General features: G+C 40.6%; 1 protein-coding gene and 1 long non-coding RNA gene across 2 annotated transcripts; both read left to right on the top strand.

Annotated features, from left to right (window-relative positions):
* The first annotated feature begins 414 nt into the window (after positions 1 to 414).
* Positions 415 to 1,517, top strand: LOC134880541 (uncharacterized). The gene is made up of 2 exons (XR_010167933.1): positions 415 to 658; positions 1,010 to 1,517. It is a non-coding gene; the product is annotated as an uncharacterized LOC134880541 (long non-coding RNA).
* A 4,448-nt stretch (positions 1,518 to 5,965) lies between these two features.
* Positions 5,966 to 26,031, top strand: kcnj5 (potassium inwardly rectifying channel subfamily J member 5). The gene is made up of 4 exons (XM_063907879.1): positions 5,966 to 6,284; positions 15,729 to 15,811; positions 17,983 to 18,856; positions 25,126 to 26,031. Exons 2-4 carry the CDS (start codon positions 15,749 to 15,751, stop codon positions 25,509 to 25,511), a joined length of 1,323 nt encoding a protein of 440 aa, XP_063763949.1. The 5' UTR covers positions 5,966 to 6,284; positions 15,729 to 15,748; the 3' UTR covers positions 25,512 to 26,031.
* Positions 26,032 to 26,740: the final 709 nt, after the last annotated feature.

The raw sequence follows: 26,740 nt of genomic DNA on the forward strand, positions 1-26,740 counted from the left end.
GAAAGGGAAAAAAAACCAGACCCCTCTTAAAAGCTTAAAATCACCTTTCAATTGACCCTTTTTTCTCACCCTCTCTACTCTGCTGTGGCATGGTCAGCAGCATGTGAGGAATGAACGTGAATCGGATTCTGTACAGTGTAAAGTGAGACTTAGCGACAAAATCCACAAGAGAACACTGACCCATTGTTCCACTCAAGGGATTTTACCTCTCTCGGTTGTGGATACAGCCGCTATATCACGTTTCATGTTTTTTCAGAGGGCTTTTATTCTTCTTTTACTGCTACGTACTTTTTTTGTGTATCGAAGAGAAGTACTCTCCGAGTGAAGAACAAATGGTGCTGCAAAGACTAATCTCTGCTTTGCAGTGGTTATAATGACTGCCTGACAGCGCTTCCCTTGCATATTTAACCCCTTAACGCCTATTGTCGCGAATTCGCCTCAAACCGCTTCTATTAAAAATGCAGCCGAGATCGTGCATGTGTTCCCCCAATGCCGGTTCATGTCTCTTCGATACGGACCTAGGAACGTTTTGCAAGCACTAGTTTCTCGTAGGACCGGTCAAAGAGTGGGAACTTACACCCGGTCGACGAAGGCGGGCATATCCGGTTAGACGCTAACGAGTGGAGAAAGCAATACGAAATATACGGTCCTATTTGAGGTAAGTTATTGAAAAAAAAAATATTTTGCTGTTTATTGTTTGTTTGTGCAGCTAACGAAGCAGAATAGAATAGTTTTGACAGATATTTCTGAAGTTATTTGAAGTGATTCTGTGTGTCGCGAATTCGCTACATTCGGCCATATTGTCTACATTGGTTACAATGAGTACATGTTTTGTATTATGTAAATACAGATGTCTGCATTCAATAGTGACCTTTTATTTCTTTCATTTAGCTTGACCTCGAAGTATGGAAAGCTGTTTTCAAAGAACTTTTCTGTCTTACAACTGTACTCATAAATCATAAATAAAAATGTCTGCTCTTTTCAATAGTGACTTTTTTTTTTACACCAGGTGATGAAAGCAGCAGCAGCAGCAGCAGTGATGACAGTGGCAGCACTGATGGAGACTCTGATGCGGTCCCTAGCACCAGTTCTGCAGCTACTGCTGCGAGAGCACCTACTACAACCTTAGCTGTTTTGTTCTTGTTATTGTTATTGTTTTCATTGTTATAATGAATGGTTAATGATGTCATGAGTTTTTGACAGCTGAGTTCATGAGTAAGACAGCTCGGCACATCCTTTGTTCTCTCTAAGTGTTTTCTCTTTCTCGTTCTCTCTCTCACACACACACACACACACACACACACACACACACACACACACACACACACACACACACACACACACACACACTCTCTCTCTATTACACACAGTTCTACATGCTGTTTTTTTATTGTTGTTTTGTTGTCATTGTCATGAGTTTTGCATGTCTGTTGACATATTGTCATGAAATTAATACTATTTTAATTTAAATTATATGTTGGCATCAATAAAATGAATTACATGCCTGAGATGGGAAATGTGTTTTAATTACTATTTGATCCATTAATGCCTGTTGTCGCTAATTTGCATCATACCCCAAATTACTATTTTATCCATTAATGCCTGTTGTCGCTAATTTGCATCATACCCAAAATTATATCTATTCTATGTGCTAAATTGAAATTAATAATCTCCACTTAATTTAGCATCTGCTTGAAAGCAAAAACACATAAAATAAATTTTTTAACATAATTGCATTTAAATTCAGGCGTCAAGGGGTTAAATGGCACTGTTGTGGAGGAGGTGTTTCTAGACTCTTATAGAAAACCCTTCACATGAATGTCTTGGAGCTTCAGGTTGCTAGAGATCTCAAAGATCTTCCTGCCTGCAGGGATACTCAGAAGGAACAATACTTTGTCTCTCAGTTGGAACTCAACATGACAGCAGTTCCCTGCAGACTATATTTTAACACACAGCCATTAGAGGAGGAGGTTGCTCGAAAGCATGAATGCCAACACTTTTTGACGTTTGATGGACTGAAGCATATGGAAAAATGGTCCAGTGGGCAATGGATTGAAACCGTCAAATGGACAAATGGCATTCTAAGGCTACATAGCATTGGAATGTTTCCCAAATTATTGCTTTAAAAAATAGTAATTTAATGTAGTGTTTACACATGCATATGCATATGGCACTGCTTGACACTCAAATAAACATCGTTTTGCTATAACTAATCTCTAATGAACAAATGTATGTTGTAAGTGGTTTAAGTCTACTCTTCACTGAGCAGGACACATCAAACCCCTGCCGAGCACACAGTTTCTAATAAGACTTGGACTGCAAATATTTGTATGAGAAAAACATCAAAGCAAAATAAATTACATTTGGAGTTTTAAGTTTAAGTTAGCAAGATGAAAGGTCATCAATTATATCAGCCACTACGTGTTTCTCTTACAAAGAGTCCAATGAAGAGATGGTGCTTCAACTTGCTTCAGATTGTCAGTAATTAAGGATTGTGAGCAGTGAAAACAGCCATCCCTGTTTCAAAGCTTGTGTACAGTTACATAGGTTTCCAAAATGCCATATTTGGCATAACTTACTGTACAACAATCACACTTAATTCTAGCAAAGATTTAAGGATCCCTCCAAGATGCATCGGCTAAACTTGCAGAGTTTTCTGTTAAACCCTCTCTGCAACACCTCTTTCCTCCACATAGTGTCACTGTGTCTGGACTGTGAAGTGGCATCCAGGCAAGGATCAGTCACATTCTGTTCACCCACTTCAATATATGAAATTTGAAGAGAATGTACGCTTGATCCTTTGGACACAGTGCATTTGCATTGTAGATATTCAAATTATACCCTCAACTAATTGTTTATTCATGAACACATACGTTTGTACTATGAAGCTTATAAGAGGTAGTTTAAGAGGTTTAATGTTCATTTGATAGGATTTTATGCAATGCCTCTATAGATTTTCTTTATTTTAAGACATCCACCGAGGGTACTCGACTTCTTCTGTGCATAAGATAAAAACATGCATACAGTACAGTATTTCTAAATAATGTATTCACATATAACAAGCACAGTGCTGTGCTGTAGATCTCTGCATTCAAATAATTCATTATTTAAACGTTAATAGATGTACTTCCCTTTAAACGATACTGCATGAATTTGACAAAAAATGAGTACATATTACGCACTTTTGGATTAGGGTTTAGACTATGTGTTTTAAAATGATGCATTGTACCAACATGTTGACACTGATTGATCTGTTTAGGCTAACGCTGTGCCAGCTGGATCAGGCAGATTGTTTAATAATTCACACAATTTCCATTGAAAACATACCGTAGTTCATGCTTTCACCAGTTCTCCATGCTATTAAATGCCGGTCTCCATCTTTGCTCTTTGTGTAAGAACAAATGCAAAGTAGGCCATTGGATGAACAGTTAAATATTAAAGATAGTACAATACATGCTGCGCCTTAAGAGCAGCTTCAACTGCAACTTCAGCAATTCTGCTAAACTATTCAGCACTGACACGTGTGATACATTTGCTGTTTCTTATGGAATATCTCCACGCACACTCTGACGCACATACTCATCGAACTATCTCCATTATGCCCTTGTAGTGATATGTTTACCGTGGTTGTCCTCTGATTTCCATCCACGCTCCTTCTTGTTTTCTGGCAGCTAGTAACAATGCAGTTCATTGTGGTGCCATAAGCCCTGACAAGAGGATCAATCAGAGCTAATGAAGCCTGGGAGGAGGTGAGAAACGGCGAAGAGGGATGGCGCTAAAGGAGCAGTGAATGGGGGAGTGAAGATGGGGCTTGAGGAGGGGGAGGGGGGAGTGTTGGGGTTGCAGGATGAAAAAGAATACCAGAGCCAAGGGAGCAAGCAAGAGGATTAAGAAAAATGACACTTTCTTCTCACCTCCTTGCTCTGTGCAAAGAAAAACTAATTCCCCTACCCTCAGTTATGAAGGGTACATACCTGAAATAATCATTTTTTTCATCTGATAGCCCTGGCCTGACACACTATCGACTGTGGGCTGCTGTTGCTGAATTGAAATGAGGCGTTTTGTGGGAGACTCCACACTGACCCCTGATACTGCTATGCCGTCAGAACTGTTTCAGCAGAATGTTTTATTTATTAAAATGTTGTCACGTATTTCCTATTTACTGTCTGTTTTTGTCTCGGATCCAGCCATACTATGCATGCAATGCCTAGAAGTGACACGGTGATATAGGAGATTTCACATGGAAATTGACTGCATTGATCGATATCAAATCAGACTCAGAACCCTTCAATATTTGTGTTAGATGTCTTCATCCCGCTGTTCACTTTAGCAGGATGATCCACAATTTGCTCATTCTAATGGATCGTCTAATAAAGCACCAATGAAGAGCCTATTACATTGAGTTACCCACACCCTTTTAACATTATGCAAATGTGTTTCTAATGATGTTCACTCTACACATGTTTCCTCCTAGCGCTGGTAATTATGAATGTGCCAAAGAAGCTTTATGAATGTGGGATTAATGTGAGGTGGTACAGTCAGACAAATGGATTACACCACAGGATCAACAGTGGAGGCAATATAAAGTGGAGGGAGGGGGTTCTGCGTTGATCAATAATGGTGTAACCTCAGGAGGGGAAATAATTACACATGCCCCGGATCTGAACCTCCAGGGGTTGATCCACACAGCTGAATTTTTCAAATTAAGATCACCAACACTTCATGATCACTGCTGAGATTAGCACTGCCACCTTGGGAGCGTGCCCCAGTACTCGCATCCCTCAACCCAAATCCCAAACTCCTCATTATTGCAGCCTCACTCCTTGATGTTCCATAATCCACTGTCATTGGCTCCCCGGCTGGTCGTGGCATGTAAGTATCTCCCGGACATCTTGCTGTGCATCGGCGACTCAGCAGGGGGGGGCGCACATGCAGGAACAAAGAGGGGCTGCAGAGTCATAAATCTCCTCCCAAACTCAATGCAGGAAGTACATGGAGAGGCTTTCTGGTGATAGCTGCTTCTGTTGCTCCTCCCCCACCTATCATCATCTCCCTATCTTTTCCCTCCCTTTGCTCACTCTCATTACTCCTCCTCTGTTATGTCATGTCTACATTCAATTTTCTCTATGCCTAATAACATCTCAATGTCAAGTATCCATGCATCTGTCTCTGTCAGCACTGTCCTGTCATGTGCACACACTTCCCGATCATGGATGACACGCTCCCCCTATTGCAGTTACAGCACAGGGGGGGGGGGGGGGAGTTAATGAACCCATGCGATCCATTCTGCTGCTAGGATTTTTGAATTTATTCTGCTGTTAAACATGACTTATCGCCTTATGACTCGCGGGATGCTAACATGGTGAATTCACTTTCGATTCAGATTATTCAGGAGGTATCATCCCCAATATGTTAGGAACTGCGATTGCAAATCATGTAGGGTTAGGGTTAGGGTTAGGGTTAGGGTTAGAACAATTCTGAAGATGCCTGTTGGTTTTTCCCTTTTACTTGCTCCCCTAAAGATCACCTTCGACACCTTCTTTTACTTCTTTGTTACTATCTTCCTGTTCTGTTATGCTCAGATTTTCTCGTGTGTTTTTCTTTGCTTCCACTTTCGCTCAAACCCTTGGGGCTTTTTGTTTACCTGCAGTTTTAGAGCAATTGATTACACCACACTCCTACTCGCCATTTCTCTTTCCCTGTTTGAGCCCCAAACACGCACATACTCTCATCGCTCTTCCTGCTTCAATGTTCTCTGGACTTTTCCACACGTATCACTGCCTTTGCAGCAAAGAGAAGGGAGCCATGTGGTGGATGTATTCACACACACATATACCGACACCTACACACACAGGGGCTGATGCTCTGTGCAAATAGGCATAAACAAACATTCTTATAAAGGACAAATCCTGAGAGACAGGAGGTCCAATCTCTGTGTGGAAAATGAGAAGAGAGGAGCATTCAAGAGAGAGCACACACGCACATTTACATCCTTTTCCATTTCTTCTCTCACCCACTCTGCCCCTCTTTCTCCCTCTCTCCTCTCTCTCTCCCTTTCCCTCAGATGCACACACACGCATACACACATGCACAGGCAGACCCCCCTCTCACACAGTAGTAGATCGAGAGCAGTGAAGAGCAGAAGGAGCAGGGTGGCAGGAGTGAGGCAGGAGGGCTGTTGTTGATTGAACAAAGCCAGGAAAGGAGTGCGCAGTCCTGGAGAGAACAGCAGCTGTGAAATGCCTCGAAGGGAGCCTGCCAGCAACTCCTGCGGAGACCTGAAGGTAAGCATCGTGCACCGCTGATGGAGCAAAAGCAGAGGAAGAGACAGAGAGAGGATGGCAAAAGAGGAAATGGGAGGTTTTTAAAGCTGCTGATGCATGGTACAACTGTGGCTCCACGTCCAAGCTCCTCTCAATTTGTCTGTGGATGGCATCGCATGCTGTGATTGCATTATGTGTTTCATTACACAGCCACAAATCCCATCTGGACTGGCAAATAAGTGTGCATTATACTTGAAGCAAAATCAAAAACTAGAGCCAGAGATAGAAACAGGGAGAAGATGTGATTCAACTTAAGACAATTCAGGAGAACGACAGCAGGGAAAGGACAGTGGTGATGGCTGGCTACCCTCCTCCATCAGCTGCAACCTGTATCACCCCATCTCGCCTCCTTTTTGTCATTTGTCACTGCAGAGATCCATAGATCATCATCATGCATCTACTTGCCCTCATGGCAGAGGCAGGGTAATCAAATCAACAATGGGTTTCTCTGAGCCTGTCAACAGTGGGCATGTATACTCGTGCGACACGCTATAGTTCTCTCAGTGCAATGCAGGAGTTTTACAAGCGCAGTAGCAGCAGCAGGAGCAAACCCTGACTCTACATCTACAGTAGATGTGTGTTACTGTAAGTGTGTGGAGGAGGGGGTGCTTTACCACACAGCACAGCATGTTGCACCTCTTATATGTTTCTATACCGTCAATAAAAGCAGGAGATAAAGCCTGTACACAAAGTGGTGATGGCTGTTGGCAGTGTTTTCATCTATATTGTAGGATCAAAAGCAATGAGAGAAAATCATTTATATTGATTCCCTTGAAACATCTCTCTGCGCTGAGGATTAGTGCTGCTTGATTTAATGGCAGATGTACACTACAGTCTACTCCGCATGTTCAGGTGCACTCTGCAAGGCGCACAGAGTTGTTGTTGTAAAACTTTGATGACAATGCAGTGGCCTTAGCAGCCACATTAATCGAGTGCAGGTTCCCCAAAGCTGCTGTCCTTCAGAGTAATGTCTCATTAGGGAACGCGAGCGGCGTCATGGCAGTGAAAGGACTCAATCATTATTTTTTAATATCTGTTCTCTGGCACAACATGGAGGAATAACAAGCCATCTCGTCTCTCATCAATAACCACATATTTGCATACGGTACATTCTAGAAATCCCAGTCTGACAGGATGCTTTTTTTTTTTATTGCAGGCTGTGCAGCAAAACCTTCCGACACTTGTCCAGGCTACTTGTATAACTGTAAAAGACCCTGCTCACCGCTGGCTATCTAAGGAGTGTAGGGGGAAGTGCATACTGCTTAGATGTAATGGTTTTTGATGGATGGCCTTTTGGCCTTCATAACAGCACTATCATTGTGGTTTCAACTCAGCAATGTGTACCTTGATGCCCTCCTGCTGTTATTATCCATGTCGTGATCTCACTGACAAGTGGACAAAAGAGGGCAAAGGGCACGTGTAAAGCTCCGCAGGATTTTAGGAGATTCTCAGAAGAGAAGAAGCTGTGAATAATTAATTGGATCTGTTTATTTAGTCAAGACTGAGTCCCTCTAGGGGATGTAGGCAAAGCTATGTTCTTCAAGCAGATCCACACTTTCTAATACCGCAGCGGCGCATTTATGTCAAGGGCTTAGCCAGGCGTGAAGTTGTTTTTTTGGTATTTGATACCATGGAAAATGCGTACGCATAACAGAGTGTTGCAATAAAATAGAGTATTTTTCATAAAGCTGCCGATAGACCTGCATGAGGATGCCTAATTTATGCAGCTCTACATATATGTACATACTCTCCTTCAGTTCTAGTGCCACAGCTTTCTTCTTTGAAAAAACATTGTGTATAATTTAAAAGCCTTGCAGTTTGGGATATGTATATGAATACAATACATCTCTTGGTATTTGGATAAAGCAGAATAGCAGCATTCAATTTCCCACTTAATTTCATCATCCCCCAAGGATTCCCTCAGTTTATGCCCTCATAAATCTGATGCATATTTAATTAGCCGTGTCTACTGTATTTTAAAGAGTCACCTGCATGCTTGTGTACCAGATGTACGGTATCTCCGAAACACGAATCAGGCAAAGATTTAAAAATGAATGCATTTCTCTGAGCAAGTATGTTTGATACAGTGTACATGGAGCTGCTCCATTCTACATGCTGAACAAACACATCTTCACCTTCTGTTTGGCAAACACATGAGAGATTATCTCCTATTCAAACACAAATGGACAAATGCAACCACATTCACAGACCTTAATAGTCCTACATTTTCATAAGAGATAACAGCAGAATAGAGCTTGCTGGCTCTGGGGGATTTTATGCAGCTGTCTTCTGTAAAAACATCAGAAAAAGTAAAAAAAAAAAAAAATGGCTGCTTGTTTTCAGGTCACCTTGCTGTTAGCGGCTGTCAGTGCGCTCATGTGCAACAATACCTTTCAGGGGAAGGAATATCATTAAGGAAAACTATCAGGAAACCTGAAATACTTAAAAGATAAAACAAAAGATTACATTTTGACCCTTTGGGAAATGCCTTTCAGTCTACATCTCATATCAACGCTCTCAAGAATCTTTAAACTGGTTCTTATCTGTAAGCAGCGAGTTAGTTGGGAGGAATTGGAAGTTTTATAGTGTCTCTTGCTGCAGGCTTAGCCAGTAGGGCTAAACCAGCCTGTATATTTTTTTAATAAAGGAGGATCCCTTCTACTATTTATGGGAACCCCTTTTGTTAAGCATGGCAGACGATGGAAGAGATGTCCTGTGTGCAACTGATAAACATTCAGGTCAGGCCAGTTTAAACAACATGAGTTTATTGTGGGACAGGATCCATGCATTCATACAGTGTATCACATATCATAAATGCTGATGTGGAAATTGTTTAATTTCTTAAATACTTCAAAGACAAAAATACTACATTCTCTTTAGTTGGCCAGTATAATAAATGCCAATGAATATGATTTATTAACATAATGGTACATAGCGCTGGCAGCTCAGCTTATACACAACCATGGTGCTAGGGCTTTTTAGCATCACATTCAATGCAAATAAAGTACATTCATTATGCATACAATTAATGTTGAGGATTTAAAAAACACTCACATTGCTTATGACTGGAGTATCATTAAGATGTAAGAAGCAAACTACATCTGGAGGGATTCTTCCTTTTAATTGTTTGCATGGTTTACATAAGCATCTATGAAGCGTAAGCATTCGTCACCCAGGGGAGGCACATCTCCATGAATTTGCAGCTCATTAACACGGGCAGAGGAGGGAAATACCATATGGTTAACAGGGTCTGTAAAGTGACAGCATGGATTTTTTTAATTTGACATGCTTTTTTTAAAGATTAAATGCACAAACGTCCTTCCAATGTACATTAATTCTCACCATGATCCACTGCTTGCATGGGATGTTTAAGCTTTTGACTAAAACACACCTTGTAAAAAAGACACTTGGGGTGTGTTACTCAATGCCATCTAGGCTGGTGTAAGCATATTTTACATGCAGCTATAGGGTTGTGATCTAATTTCATTGTGACTTGGTTATGTGATGACTATGGAGAAGGAGGCTCCTCAAAGGGACATGCAGGGGGACACAGGGAAACATGTCAGGAATAACAATTAAGACCATTTGACCTTTTGCTCCTCCACCATTCACCATGTATTGTCTTGTTCTACAGCCACACCCCAACCTGCTCATTGCCTCCCACTCTTGTCATCCTCCCCTGCTCCCCTGTCCTCTGCAGTAATGTGAGGCATAGGATTAATGAACCATATGTAGCATAGTAGGATCATGTTCACTGCAGAAAGGTGGTTCAGATTTGAACACAACTAGCAGATTTTTTTTCGATATAAAAAGCTCATTCTAAATGTGTCTTTTGCTCAGTAATCATCCATTTCTAAGACCGAGCAGTGGCATAGGGTTTCTCGGATCAAACGCAATGAATCCCATCAAGAGTCTCACAGAAACGCCTGATAAGAAGACGTAACAAGGTGTTAGGGAGCATGCCCAGGCACCCAACATCACACATCTCACGTCTCTCTCCCTCTGTCTCTTTCCATCGCATCTCCAGGCGTGCGTGGTTGAAGAGGGTGTCATTTGGCTCTGGTAGGTGTTGGGTTTTAATCCCATCCAAGTTCCAGTCGGCAGCCTTGTGAATTATTGGCCATCACTTGTTTTTTCTTTTTTATAAATACTCATCTTAGTGGTATCAGATCTGAAGCAACGGAAAAAGATATTCTTGTCTTCAACAACTGTAATTTCTTTTTGAAGGGGGTTGAGCAAAATGAACTGTAAGACAGGAGAGTGAGGGACAGCAAGAGAGAGTGTGTGTGTGTGTGTGTGTGTGTGTGTGTGTGTGTGTGTGTGTGTGAGAAAGGAAGAGAGTTGGACATGTCATTAGGGAAATTGTTTCTCCAGTGTGAGTCGAACGTCTCGGTGCAGCAGTGTCACTCCAGAGAAGGTCATCCATGAGAAGGACACAACTGGATACACTCAGCTCACTATCGGGCATAATGGGAAAAGGGGAGGGAGGGATGCTATGAAGTTTGTGTGTGTGTGTGTTTGTGTGTGTGTGGTTCTTTGCGTATGTGTGTGTGTGTCTTTGCAAGGCCTGGAGCCAAACTAGCCGGGGACGTTTTTAGTCATTTGACCCGCCTGACCTCAAAGTGTCATAAGTGAGCACAGATAGGGATGAAGCCATGTTATTTTCTGGGCCAATCTTAGCCCGGGACATTACCATGACAGGACCTGCAACCATGACTCTTTGCTTTCACTCAAGGGGAGGAGTGAAGGAGGTTAGGAAATAAAGGAAATAGAAAGTTCCACCATGACCAAGGAACAGAGGCAGCAGATAAGCTTGGACGAGTGCACCGGTGTAGATCGGATCGGATGCAGTGATTCGGTAAATACTGTGCAGTTGCAGTTTCAATACTCCTAAAAGCGGAGCTCTGCTGCAACCCTTCCCCTCTTTTTCTCCCCCCTCATTTTCTTTCTGTGTTGCCTATTTTCCTGAGTATTTCTCATTTCAGTGCTGAATGTGATGAAGTGACAGAAAACTGCAGACTCTGACCTCAACAATCTATGGATAAATGCTCACCAATAGTCACATTTGTATTGTAAAAGAGGGGGGGATACTGCTGAGGTTGCAACACCCTACTGCCATTCGTAACCCTGTCATGCTCAGTGGCAGGTTTACATCCCATAAGAAGAACTGTAAAAAAACACAAGCAATATTTTCCCGTAAGAGCCTGGTAATAAAAAGATTTCTGAAACGTAGAAATATAAGATACATAAATAAAAAATGATTCTGACGACTTTTTTTTATTCCTGAAAAGTGAATAAAGATACGCAGCAGCATTCTCAGTTTGTGCAAAAGAAGCACGTCTGTGCAAATTTCAAACAGGAAACAGTGTTCCTCCGCAGATTCGAAAAGCAAATGGATTGCCTCCCTTATAATGGTAACAGAAAAGTCATTCAGAGAATTAAACTGTTTACAATTATGTTAATCAAGTGAGAAATATAATTCAGGTAGTTAATCTGTTGCAGGCGTTTCATTTGGGCACTGATTAACATTGATAAAAACCTTCCCTTCGCTCAGCTCCAAGCCAGTTGTTACTTCAGAGTACTGCACACACGGCTGACAACACAAGTTCTGAAAATGTTGGAAATTGAATAATGAAGCGAGTGCTATTCAGTACATAGTACAGGCCCTAGGGGGAAATCATAGAGCTAGCTACAGTTTAGATGGAAAAGAGCTACAATTCACTTTGCTCTGTGCAGATTATTGTTTACAGCTCACAGCGTCAGCACATGAGCAGAATATATGTCCTGTTGATATCCCTTAGGAAGCAAGTTCTTTGGTTTACTCGTACCCCTTTAGCTTCAAGCACAATAGATGAGTGCTCTTGTTATCAGGACACAAACACAATTCAGTCGAAGCATCCTGTCACTCTCCCGGTAACAAGATAAATGCTTGTTACCCTCTTAAAGCGCTAAGATAAAACACCCCGGCTGGTATCCATGTTCGAACACCTCTCATTTGGGCTTGCTGAAAATGCTGCTGCGAACAGACACTGCAATCACAGCCTCGCTGAAAATACACGCAGGTCTGGAGTTCACAAATCTCCAGGGAGCCATGTTTAATTCATGAGTGAACCTAAAATGAGTCAGAAAGCGAGACCTCGCAAACCCTTTTAATGTATTCAGTGAGGTTTTTCAGAGGCTTTGTGTGCGTGTCCCGCGCCTCTGCTGTCCGTCTGTCCATCATTTCCCTGCTCAGATGCCTGTCACGTCACTCTGCCCTTTGCTTTGGACCATCAATGTCAACACTACATTCCTGTGTGGATCTGATTTGTGACGTGATCCTCTCACTTCTTCATGCTCGCTTTTGCATTTCCCAGCTCGACTTTGTTCAAACAGAGTAACATCAAAGACAGATGACAAAGAAATGTCAAATGTTGTTAAGGTCAGGAACAGGCAGACAAAGTGATTTACCTTTGTTCCTTTGCTTGGTACTTACAAGTCCCGTTGTATACCTTGTTCTTTTAGTAAATTGAAAGTTGTTGATTTTCAAACGACACCCAGGGGCTCTATAACTTAATTGCCTCTTGTGGAGCTCCAAAGGTGTTGTAAGATTGCTGCTAAAATTAGGGCTTTATCTGAGTTCCCCTTCCACACACTAACACCCCCCCCCCCCCACCCCCCCACCCCACCCCCCCAACCATAGCAGTGGCTGTTATTAAATCGCACATCATCCAGGAGACATTGACAGTGTTGCATTTTTACTTCTCCTCTCACGCTGGACCTGAAATAACAGATGTTTAAAAATACCTGTTATGGCATACAACTCAGAAGCAGAGAAATACTCTTTTAAATGATATCACAAAGCATAGACTGTCAGCACATCATCTAGTCGCTAAAAACAACCACAAAGGTAACATATACACTCATTTTATATTAGACTACATGTAAAGTACAAGGAGCGGCTGGACTTTATGTCACAGTGTTTATTTCTCTGTCTACAAGTGATTAAATAAAGCATCATGGTCACTGATCTGAAGAGTGGTGTGGCTATGGTGGAGCAGCATGTGAGCAGTGTGTTTGCATAAACAGTAGAGAGTTGTGTTTGTGTATGGATGTGCGTGTGCGTGTGGGCACCTCTTTTCATTCGTCATTTATGGCACAACTGGCGATGCTGGCAATGACGAGCCTGCTCTTTGTGCAAATGACTCTGTTAAAAACACTGCAGCTGAGCCTGCTTCATTGTACAGGCAAATTAGCCAACAGTGGACCATGGCTCATCTCCCAGTCCCATGAGGTGCAGCTAATCCTTCCCTTACATCTTCCACGGTGAAGTGCTGCACTAGTGACATGATAATAAACATAACGATAAAGACTGTTTTGTTTATATAGCACCTTTCAAACCAGGGCTACAATGTTCTTCACAAATATATAATAGTAATACTAAAACAACACATTTACCCTCCTCCCCCTACTCCCATCGGGACATACCCACCAAATGGATTTCTTCTGTTATGGTTAATCATTACTGAAGTACACTTTCTGAACAGTTCAGTCAATTGGACCTAGCTTTACTGGCTTTTTATATGTGTTTTTATATATTTTTCATTTGATTAAATGCTGTCAAATAAAGAATTAAATACTGAATTCAGTAGAATGGTGTATTTCTACTAGATCCATTCATTCAAGATTCGTCATAACCCTGTCCCTTTAAGAAACGATCCAAGCAATACACACAAAGTGCACACATCTTGTCTCCCTTTGAATGTTTTAACATAAATAAAAATATATAAATCATTCTTTAGTTTTGACAAACCAATATATACTTTGTCAAATTAGTCTACAGAACTTATAGTTGTTCTGTGAGGCTATGCTAAAGAACAGCGGAGCTTTGACTTAATCACTAGCATTAGCAAGCTAGCATGCTCACAATGGCAAAACTAGCATGTTGATGTTTAGCATGTACATTGTTTACCATGTTCCCTGTTTTAGTTGGTAATGATTATTATTAATCATAACCTCATTAGCACTAAACAGAAAGTACAGATGAGGCTGATGGTATTGTTTTTTAATGGTCCTTACACGGTTTGGACAAACAGAAATGTTGACCGGTTAATTCCACAAGATGAAATGTCAAGGGATCAAGGTACTTACAAATAATCATCTGGGGACCTTGGAGGTCTTTTGCTGTATATTTCAGTCCGGGCCACAAAGCTAGAGTAAAAGTCAGATGGATCACAGAAGTTAGAAGGGTTCATTCTCTTAAAACCATGAATGCCTGGCCAAAGGTTTATGACAGACCAGCCAACACCCTGCTAGATGTAATGTTCTATTATTAGCTTGAACCCCTCCGGTCCGCTCCCATTCTTACTACTTTTTAATCCAGGCTGAAAACATTTCTTTTTGCCGCTGCCTTTAACGAAACTGTTCTTATCTAACATTGCACTGTAACTTGTATATTACACCATTATAAAGCACTTTGAATTGCCTTGTGTTGAAAGGTGCTATAGAAATAAACTTGCCTTGCCTTGCCTTGCCTTGATAAGAATTTGAATTGTGTCAGGCTGATTTAGGATTTCTAGTCTTGACACAATAACTGTGGTGGGAGAATTGAACTAGCTTCACTGAAATAAAAGTGTGAAGCTGGAATTAATGACATCTAGCATGGTGCCTTTCAATTGATGGAAATAGAACACACTATGAGAACATGGGTAATATGGATAGTATCCTGTAAGAACTTGTTAGAATTTTGGAGAAATAAAATTAGTTTTGAAGGAAATTGTGTTGATTTCCACATTATATAAAATATAGAAAATAAAGTGTGTATTTGAATCCCTAAAAAATTATAATTTTTCACTGAGCAGAGGCTTGGGAATTGTCCATTTCTTTTATTTCAAAAATATTATTAGTAGCTTTCAACTACTTCCCCTGTTGTAACTTTACATTACTTAAAATGACTATTAAAAATACAAAATGTAAAACCTTTCTTTGACTTGTTCAGTTCAAGATGCTCTTGTGTGGGTTCCTTTGCGTTCTAATTGCTCTGGCTTGCGATATTGACATATTGAAAAAGTCAATCGATTTAAATGGCAGGTAGAAAATAATATGTCTGTAGGGGTTACACTTCATCAACACAACATTGTTAGTGAGACATATTGTATGTAATTTTCAAAGAGGATGTGTAATCCAATAGCTAAGTGTTGGAAGGCTTAAAGGTCAAATGGATAGAGCTTTTCTAAATGCTCTGAGGGCAGGCTTTGACCTTTTTTATATATCGTATTGATTTATTTTAATGTTGTTGATGAAAGAATTTAGTCCTATCGTGCTGCTGCAAATATAAAAATAATGTCTTTGGTGGAAGTAATAATAATAATCATTTGTTTTACAGCCTGAAGTAATTTCTCTATTGTACATTCTCATGTCTTACAGGTGTTGAGCTTCAGCTGAGGATGGCAGGAGATTCACGAGTCCTCATGGACCACAACATGGAGATAGGAGTAACACCTGCGCAGGTATAATGCACAGTCACTACAGGGTTAAACACTGTAATGAACCCTACGGTCTCACCACAGCGGGGAGAGAGAGTGTGAGAGATGTAGTGAGAAAGAGGGGTCATGGGGATGGGAACACATCGGGGATAGAAAGGAATGGAGAAGATAAAGCGGGATGGGAATTATTAGGGATGATGTCTAAGTAAGGGAAACAGCCTGGTTTTCATAAATACAAGAAGGATAAAAAGGTGTTTAACAGTAGATATCCAGCATGCTTACTTTATGGATTAAATAAGCAAACAGATAAAAGATCAACCCTCTTACTGTATAACCAAACCAGTCACCTAAATATAGAGCACAGTATACTTGTCGGATAGGAGGAAAAGAAACCCCATTCACTCCCAATAACAGATGGTGGAGTCGAACTGGTTATCTGTCCTGATTCCCCAGCTGATGCAATTTACGCTGTCTACCCAAGTGCAGCTAGCAAGACTCAATGGTAGAAAACACCCACCACTTACTTCTGCCATGCAGGGAGAACTAATGATTTGTTTATTGACCCCCCCCCCCACACACACACACACACACACACACACACACACACACACACACACACCATATTGAATACAAAGGTCAAAGATTGGCCGCCACTGCTGGTGACAGCTTCATCCATCAATCAATTAGCCACATCCTGAATGGGCCTCCTTAAGCTGCCTTTCATTTAAAAGCAGTGAAGTAGTGAAAAACAAAAAAACAAAAAACACACACAGCTGCATACATTAAGTGATGTGGAGAGTTCCATTCTAAAACATGGTGGCCAGATTTGGTTCTCAATCTGTATTTGATCCAATCCCTAGGTAAGAAGGGCGCCCATTGACATTTGGTGAATGCATCGTCATCCAGTGACTAATTGCGATGCCGTTCAATAGGCATTGTCTTTCAATTCTTCTTTGTCAAAACGTTCCACGAACTGGGATCACTTCAAATCAATACCTGACAACTCAATACTGCACATTTAGGCCTCACTGGTGGTGTGTGTAGACAGGAGAGCAGTGAAACAGCACCTGGATGAAGCTGTCTGACAGGTTTTATTATCCAGGCTCTGCAATCGAAGGGACTGCAAGGATACCGTGGTGCCTTAGATTATGTCCTTCCCCGAAAGAACTGTGACAGTGATCGTTCTGATAGAGCTGTCAGTGTAACAGCAATAAGACACACAACTTTTTCTGGTGATGTGAGCATGACTCTAGAGAGAAATTAATCCCAGGTGTCGTCTTATAGTGTGGGATCTAGAGGGCACAGAAACTGTTGTTTTGCCTCCACACAAAGCATTTCAATTATCAACTCAGATTGGAAGGCGTCATTGTGCTGCCAACATGTCCTTGCTCTATTTAAAAGCTCCATTGAAAGGTCGCTACTATTTATTCGTCTGTTAAATGCTTTCATCAGAATGAAAGCAAAAGCAATGCTAAACTGCATTGTCAGGCTGTGTGGCAGTCATCGATTCTCATAATCCTTCAACATACAATATCAGAATACTGCATGTACGTGCATCAAAGTCGATTTCTAGACAATTTCAATGTGTGTGCCCAGGCATATGCAACCCACTTTTTGATGATGCCATAAGGGTCTGTTGGGGAAGGATTGAAGATCTGTTCCTATCCAGGCTTGCCAATGTCCCATAGGGTGTGAGGGGAGGGAACACAGGGGATGAGGAGTGAGACAGGGCACAGCTGTGGAGCCAGATCGCGTCACTGGAGCTGGGCCAACATAGACAAAGACCTGGATGTCCTTGTGTTCTTGTTGTGCCCTTACTCTCCTTTTTCTCCCACTGCATACTGTGACACCTACAATGTCATAGTGGAGTAGCACGGCGCAGTTACTTCATAGCAGCTCTTAATTGTATTTGCCTTCCCGCCAGCAGCACGGAGAAGTGTGGTTTTGCAAAGGCTGGATGAAAATCTCATTAAATAGGTTAACACCGACATCCTCCAGCACAAACCCAATATAGCTTTAGAGAAAATATTAATGAAAAGAAATCAAAGTGGGTACTGTAAAGCACACCCATGTGGAGAAAACCTTAAATTGCGACAGCTCTCACTCCCTCTTTCTCTTTGTCATTGCGTGCATGCTTTCTTTCACTTGCCTTCTTCCCCTCACTTAGCCTGTCTTTCTCTTTATCTGTCCTCTAGGTGAAGAAGCTTCCTAAACACTTGCGGGATGCTCAGATCTCTACAGAGAGAACCCATTTGATTTCTGACCCTGCCAAGAAGCCACGTCAGCGATACGTACAGAAGGATGGCAAATGCAACGTTCACCACGGAAACGTTCAAGAGACCTACCGATACCTTAGTGACTTGTTCACTACACTGGTGGACCTACGCTGGCGTCTTAGTCTCTTCATTTTCACCTTGGTTTATGTAGTCAACTGGCTTTTCTTCGGCTTTCTATGGTGGCTGATAGCGCTCATTCGTGGGGATCTGGTGCATGCTGATGAGGAGGGCTGGACCCCCTGTGTGGAAAACCTCAACAGTTTTGTCTCAGCTTTCCTCTTCTCCATTGAAACAGAGACCACCATTGGGTATGGTTATCGTGTAATCACAGAAAAATGCCCTGAGGGTATCATACTGCTTTTGGTGCAGGCCATCTTGGGTTCTATTGTTAACGCCATGATGGTGGGCTGCATGTTTGTCAAGATCTCACAGCCAAAGAATCGCGCCGAGACCCTCATGTTCTCGCACAAAGCTGTCATATCGGTGCGTGACAACAAGATGTGCCTGATGTTTCGGGTGGGGGACCTGAGGAACTCTCACATCGTGGAGGCATCGATCAGAGCGAAGCTGATCCGCTCGCAGCAAACCAAGGAGGGGGAGTTCATCCCGCTCAACCAGACTGACATCAACATTGGATTTGACACGGGAGACGACCGGCTGTTCCTGGTGTCACCTCTTATCATCTCTCACGAGATCAACGAGAAGAGCCCTTTCTGGGAGATGACACTGGCACAAATGGAAAAGGAGGAGTTTGAGATCGTCGTTATCCTTGAGGGCATGGTGGAGGCCACAGGTAGGATGGGGGGATGATGAAGGGAAGACATATGGGGGCAATGGGGAATGGATCAGGGAAAGGGTAGAGAGGGAGAAAGGTTGAATGGGAAGACAAATGGAGAATGTGTTATTGGATAGAGAGAGACAGATATTGATGACATGTTTGATACAGGAATTAAGCTGAGTGGGAGGGATGGTAAGATAGATAAATGGATGGAAAGAAAAAAAGTGGCTCAAGTGGAGGGATGAATTGATCAAAAGAGGCGGGGGGGCAAGAGGGAGTACCTTTGAGTGCTGCAGATTGCAATACATATTACTAGCCTAATGGATGGAAAGACAGGGAGACTAACTACCGATAAAACCTTTAAAATGAGACATAAACCATAATGCATTCTACTTTGAAATACAACATTTAATGTGGAGTTTATTATTTGAATGGTGAGAGAGGTGGCAATTTTTTTTTCATTACTCCTTCAACTGCGGTCTTCGTCAGCGTGATCATATCGACACATTTAAAGTTTTTTTTTTTCTCCGGAAAATTGAAAGCTTGTCACGCGACACATGCCTTTGTAGGCAACTCTGACAGAGCCTGCATTTCCACTGTTGCTAATTCAAGGTTATATCTTGTTTATTTTTAAATGTATGAAGTGTAGCTACCCACATTGCTGGTCTATGTTTTGAGTAAAGTCCAAGCTGTCCTAAAAATTGCTCCGGGCTGGATACATTTAGGGGGCAGACATGGCCAGGTGTGTCTGTAAAGTTTCAGAAATCTCCCATTTACCATCATGAGAGGTAGCTGATAACAATCAAAGTGAAATCAAAGCAGATTGTAATGTCCAAGTTCTATCCAAAGGGATTTTCAAAAACACACAATTTCTCATTCAAGCTATGTTTTGGGAGAAATACACTACAAATATCATTACTTTTTTTATATGGATAATAAATATTAATGGCTCATATCCAGCAAGTAATTATCTCATAAAAAAACTCAAACTGAGAAAGATTAAAATCATTATCAGATAATGTTCATGAATTGCAAATAAAAACGGATTATTAAACACATTTATTTTACCACATCACGAGTGGGAAGCTGTCAAAGAATTTGATGGATGAGTGGGAGGTGAAAAGGCTTCATGTATTTTTTTAATGGCTAGCCACTTGTTTTTACTGGTGACATCCAGAGTGTGATTTAAGGTAAATTATAAGTCAGGCTTTGGAAATCACACCAAGCATTTGATTCTCAACTACTCATTCAGCATTAGGGATAAAATGTAAACCAAGATACTTCATAAATAAATATATTCCATAAACTATGTGATATAAACTGGATATACATCGTCATTAACAGCTATCGTTTGAAAGGCATCTTGGTAGTGTGCATTCAATTTAAACTGTGCATAAAGTTCTCAGCTCTAATTTACATTCAGCGGTGTATATAACTTGGTACAGACAATAAATTGAAAATGTCGGCAGGGCTGCCAACTCTTACCCACTGAATTGTGAGACTAACCCTTTAGACATTTTTCCCAAACTCTCACTTCAACTGTCCTTTATTTCATTTTGTTAGATTTATTTCAGTAAGACTCAGACACTGCATGGCTTAAGTGCATAGAATAATGGATAAATATATCAAATGGTACAGTAAAAAATGTGTTGCTGGTATCAAACAAATTAGAGTATACAATTATTAAAGTTGCAGGCACCCATGAATACAGGGGAAAACATGTTGAGCCCTTGGAGCTGATTCTATTTTTGAACTGTCCATTTGAATAAATGTATTTGATAGGGACATATGTAGCATGGTAATGATCTAGGTACATGTTGCAGGTCTCAGACTTTCATGCTGTGAAAGAGACTTATTAAGATGCTCAAGGCAGACAAGGTGCAAAAAATGACAAAATATGGCTTTTATGGAAATATTTTAGTTTAAAATGTTATCACTAATCCATACCAACGTTTGACTGTATTACCTATAACCTGAAAGTTTCCATTTATCGCTTCCACTTATTGTTGTCCAAGCATTTGTTAGTTTAAAAATACAAGAATAGGGAAATAATGGGATGAAACGTGCCATTTAGTGCCCCGTGGCTCAGTTTATGCTATCATTAAAAAATGAGGTTTTACCTTGAGAAGTGATCCTGTGTTTAAAAAATTCAAAAGTGGTTAGGCATGTATTAGATGGAAAATGTTTTATTAAGTGTGGACGCCAGAGAAGCAACCCAACTATGTTCTATGTTATCAAAGCTGCCTCGAAACATAATTTAAAAGCACCGAGGTAACTAATTGCTTTTAGTAGCCCGAGGTTGTTTTAAAAAGTTAGTTGGCTGACTGTATAAAAGCCTACTTTTAGCAAAATATTGAAAACAGATTCAAACGTGAGTGTCATTGTGTGCCCTCTGTCCTCCCAGACTGTCCTTGTAGTTGTGGTAGGACAGGTGTTCATAACCAGATTTCATGTCCCCACAAATCAAAGTTGTCATGAGACAATCCATCAGCAGAAACGTGGTTTTGGGTACCTGAATGAATCAAGTTAGAGTTGCCACTGCTTAGGTTGCGTGCCAATTATATGCTGAGTCAGCACAGGAAGCCTTAAGCCACAAACCATAAAGGCATACTACAACTAGTAAAGAGAAAATGCAAAACACATATATAATAGCTTTACTATGAAGCTTAGGTTGTGATTTGTTATATATTGTGACTTTTAGGCATTGCCAGCTCAGTAAAAGGCTGTAGCTGGATGTTTAGGTGGAGGTCATGAAGTAAACCCTTCTGAAGTGCTTTGAGGAGCAGCAGCAGTCAACATCTGCGATGACGTACTGGCATTCTGATGTGTCGGTGAAGCCTCGGAAAAGCAAAGGTGTAACTAATAACATTAATGAAAGGCTTTTTATATGTTGATATGCCAGTAAACCAGCATGCACAGCCTCAATACTGAAACACGTACATGGAAAGCATCCTTTATTTATGTTACTTTAAAGTATTTTAATTAATTACCAATTGCTGATGTTTGTTGGTAAGTTGTCTATACAGAAGTTTTTTTTAACCTCCTGTCTACCATCGTGTTACTATACATAAATTTAAATATATGACTTACTTTATACAATATAATATTTAAATTATGATCCAATTTAAGTTTATACACGTACAGATATCCAATTTTTATTCCTTTAAATGTCTGAGAATAAGAATTTGTGTTTATAAGAGTTTTTATGATTCAAATAAATGAAAGTTTTAACGAGGATTCATTCTACAGTTTCAAATAAATATATTAGTTAAAACAACCGTATTCTCAAATCACAAGTGCTCCTTGTTCAGCAAGCAGCAATCAAGATAAAGACGCATGCACCTAGTTTCTGTATCTAATCTATGAGAACAAGAAAGATTAATTCGTGTCTGGCACCAAAGCTACAGCACAGGAATAGCGGACACAATAAATTACAATATTGTACCATTGGATTTAAAATTACAAGAGTGTCTTCAAATAGGATAGTTGGAAGTATTCTAAGAGCTGTATCTGTAAAATGTATCATATTGGAAGATGTGGGATGTCCTCTTTTGTTTTCTAGTGAATGATCTATCCCTTAGGAAGTTAATATCTAAGTGTTAACATCAACAATAACTGTGCAAGATACCACCACTCAAAGCGTTTTTTTCCGGGTATCCTTGCTCCTCTTCACTTTAATGTAATTTGTTTGTTGTTTGGAAGATGGGAACATTTTCTGGAGATGGGCACACACTGAAAATAACATTTGAAAGTTTAAATATTCTGGACGCGGGTACAGATTTAATGCAATAAGTTGTCAAACGTTCACCCTGCCTAAAATGTGTTTCTGTGCTGCTGTAGGTCTACAGAGAACCACAGTTCAACATAATGAGTGTAGTTCAGTTTTATTTCCAAATACCAAGTTTAAAATGTACAGCAGAAAAGGCAGGAGCTGCTTTTGTCTGCCACAGCAGTCTGGTGTCTACATTCCAAACCTGAATGAAAGCTTCCCAACTTAAGGACATTCACAACCTGCTATTTCAGAAAATGAAAGCAATGAAATGGCACAAGTACACACAGTCCCAAGTATTCTGTAACCTCTTTTAGTACAATGGCTACTGCTCGTGTTCCAACCGTCAAGTCCTAAAGCAAATCACAGCTCATGTTCTTCTACGCACAAAGCACCCTGCAGCACACAATTTTCAATGCTGAATGCTAAAAACATCAGGTATTTTTTTAGAAAAGATGCAGGAGGAAAAACTTAATTCGCTGATCTGGCACCAAGAGCTCAGCAGCACAGGAAAGCGGGACACAATAAATTACAATATTTGGTACCATTGGGATTTAAAAATTACAAGAGTGTCTTCAAATATGGATAGTTGGAAGTATTCCTAAGAGCTGTATCTGTAAAATGTATCATATTGGAAGATGTGGGATTGTCCTCCTTTGTTTTTCTAGTGAATGATCTAATCCCTTAGGAAGTTATTAATATCTAAACGTGGTTAAACATCAAATCAACTTAAACCAATTCGCATTAGCAAAAAACTGAAGCAGGGTTTGTGATGACTATCAGTTAAACTGTTCATATAATATCTTGAAGTCTGAAGTCAAAAGCACCTGAACTTTTGAAATGTGGATAAATACTGGATAAAAAATCCTGCTTTTAAATGTGAATTGGACATGATACTAATAGAGCTTCACAAAGTAGAAGATGTAAAACAAACACATCAAACAATGTGCCAACACCCTTAATAGACACTATAGAAAATATGTTTCATAGTGACAGAAAGACGCTATATTGTCTTTGATGATCCAGTGACAGAAATAACAAACAAGTTAAATGTGGAAACTAGGCCACTCATATCCAGAGGGAAAGCTGAAGAAAAGGTGCTAAAGCCCCTCCTCTCACCGTGACATTGGACACCAAATCAATTTGGCATCTTACTTACATCTATTTTAGAGCACATTACAGTTTGATTTTATTTGTGATGTAATGCTTTTACAAATAGACAGAGCATTATGTAACTAAGCAGCTGGGTGAGTACCTATGGTGAGTCAGATGTTTAGAGGTAAAGTGATCCACCACCCATGACCTGTCTTTCTCACCCCTTTTGAGCATGACAGCTTCTGATTACCCTCATAACTGTGAGCATGGTTAGCCAAAGACAACAACACACATGGGTGGCATTGGTCTTGCCAAAGCAGGATGGGAATTTGCAATCGTAAGACTAATTAAAGTTACAAACTCGGAGATCCTGGAGATTGGAGATTCAAATTGGCGGCACCTACAGTATGGTGACAAGCAGGTGTGTTTATGGATTAGTGGGCAATAGGCTCAGTGAAAAATAGGATACCTCATTTGTTGATAGATACTAGTGACTCAACAGACAGGTATTTAATTAATAATCTTCAAAATGATGACTTTGGAGAACTAAATGTTTCTTGGTTTTGAAGTGAGAGTGTAGGACTAGATGCTAGTTTTGTCACACATATATGATCTGTTGTTAAACCACCTTTTCTTCTACTTTTTTGCAATTCAGGCAGGCATTTGTGTAGGCCCTAAAAGGTAGTGTAGAAATGCTCTTCAAAATACTCAATTTGTATCTTATTTATGATTATGTTGAATCCCCCAAAAAGATAGTGCCTTACCACTAATACTAATGAGAATGCCTCTTGTCACCACCAATCCGAAGACTCCTACTGTACAGTGGCAATAGGCTAATCATGTGTTTGGTTCTGACTTTGAAGGTATTGTTTTGTTTGTTTGTTTGTTTGTTTGTTTATTTCAAGTCATAATTTGCATGGCTAATTATCTGTAGCTCAGGCGTCCCTTTTATATTAAGCTGATATTGCCTAGCTGTGGCTATCTCAATTTGTGTGCAATTTCGAATCGGCACGGCAAGAATCGTGGAAAGACCTAGAAATGTACAATTTCATTAACATTACAAGAGACCAAGTCTCTCTCTCTCTTTCCACAAAATGTGCTTATAGTTCAGAAAATAAACACTGGCACTTTTATAATGCTGTGTGTGAATTTACCATGTATCTTATCAGCAAAACAGCTCATACTTTTTAAACAAAAAAAGCCCTTTCTTTTTCGATCAGTAAGTTTAGAGAAGTCACTGTGTAGGTCTTGGCCTTTTCTGTGCACAAGGACTGTATAACCATTACTGTTTTACTGATGCTGTCTCTCTTTCTGTTTCTCTTTCCTTTCTTTTCATCTGTGTGTGTGTTTGTTTGTATCCATGTCCTTTCTGATTGTGTCCTTGTGTGCATGTGGACACATAAACCCATTCCTGTGACAGGGATGACATGTCAGGCACGAAGTTCCTACCTGGACACAGAGGTACTTTGGGGCTACCGCTTCACACCAGTGCTCTCCCTGGAGAAGGGCTTCTACGAAGTAGACTACAACAACTTCCACGAAATCTACGAGACCAACACCCCAACCTGCAGCGCTAAGGAGCTAGCTGCTAAGCTTCGGGAGGGGCCACTATTGCCTCAGCTTTCGCTCCTCAGCCCTGAGCCCAAAATGCATACTTTTGACACCCTAGACAGCATGTCCGAACGGGACCCGCTCAGCCCGGAAGAGGAGAAGGAGGAGAGAGATTCAGGAGGTGACAGAGGAGAGACTAATGGCTCAGCAGCAGCTTTGGAGGATCTGCCCCTTGCTGATGGACTGCCTGACTGATGTGACTGGGCGGCCACATCAGCAAAAAAATCCAAGAGAGACTGGGCAAGAGGACAGGACAATATAATGCTTTATTTAGTCAATGACCAGCTTGTTCCTTTGCAATGCTTGGAGATACAAGACATCCAGCCCCCGACTCATGCAATACTCCTCTACTAGAGTGTCAATCTATAGTATAGATTGGTTTTGTAGACACGTAAGTACATACACAGACACACACGTGCAGTATCTATATCTACACTTAAAGGTTGGTGGCTCAGATTGTCTTTTTATAATCGTAACGACCACTTACTGCTCTAACAGCTCAAGTTGTATAATGTGAACTTGAGCTGAAACTGGTAGCCATGACGGAGTACCATGGGCTTATTATGGATACTCCAATATTCTCATTTTAGAGTGTGTTGATTCAGCTTCATTTGAACAAAGCATCATCCTCATATCTCTGCTAATGTGTCTGACAGTCCGCCTCTGAGTGAAAATGGAACCTTGTTATTGACAATTTTTAAAACGTGGAATATTATTATTTCCTTTCTCTGTCAGTGTTGTTATTATTCTGTGTCAGTTACCCAATTCACCCAGGAAGAAATATATGAGGCTCCTAGTTGCATTGGCATAAGAAGACGTAGGAAAATGTTCTATAAAAGGCAATGTGCACTGGCAACCACTATCAAAACAAATTTGCTTTCTTTCTTCCCACCTTCCTCGTGGTTGTACTATCATAAATCCCCAATCATAGTGTCCGATTGTCTTTACAAAATACTGGGAGCGTGGACCTAAAATAAACCAGCTAGTACCTCATTTTATACTCATTTAAGGGTTTGAAATTAACAATAACATCTAGGCCAATGCTGGTAAAAGCTGTAGATGTTACTGACCGACTTTCAAAACATCTTGACTGGTTAAAGATTAAATATCACTTCCAGCTGCAGCAACTAAAACATTAATTTCAAGCCCTTTTCTTGGTATGTAAAGCACAATTGTCCATGGGGTGTCTTCACACTGATCTGTCCACCTACCTAGCCCCTGCTTTAGGCTGGTGCATGTCAGCCCTAGTTAAAAGTGACATTCAGATGTAGATTGAAATATTTATATGAAAACCATCGATGCTCTAATGCTGTTTCAAATGTTCTGGATTTTTACACACCACAAAAACATGAATATTTCAGATGCTCTTTAAGCAGTATGAAATACATGGTGTAAGCTTTTGTTTGTTTTGTTTTTGTTTTAAA

Source organism: Eleginops maclovinus, chromosome 18 (assembly GCF_036324505.1).
Source record: "Eleginops maclovinus isolate JMC-PN-2008 ecotype Puerto Natales chromosome 18, JC_Emac_rtc_rv5, whole genome shotgun sequence".
NCBI classification, from domain to species: domain Eukaryota; kingdom Metazoa; phylum Chordata; class Actinopteri; order Perciformes; family Eleginopidae; genus Eleginops; species Eleginops maclovinus.

Bases quoted from the DNA above. Each gene is read 5' to 3' on its own strand.
- kcnj5 (XM_063907879.1), top strand. From the start codon at position 15,749: ATGGCAGGAGATTCACGAGTCCTCATGGACCACAACATGGAGATAGGA. The intron at 15,812-17,982 runs GTATAATGCACA...TCTGTCCTCTAG, and splicing joins TAGGAGTAACACCTGCGCAG to GTGAAGAAGCTTCCTAAACA. The intron at 18,857-25,125 runs GTAGGATGGGGG...TTCCTGTGACAG, and splicing joins GGGCATGGTGGAGGCCACAG to GGATGACATGTCAGGCACGA.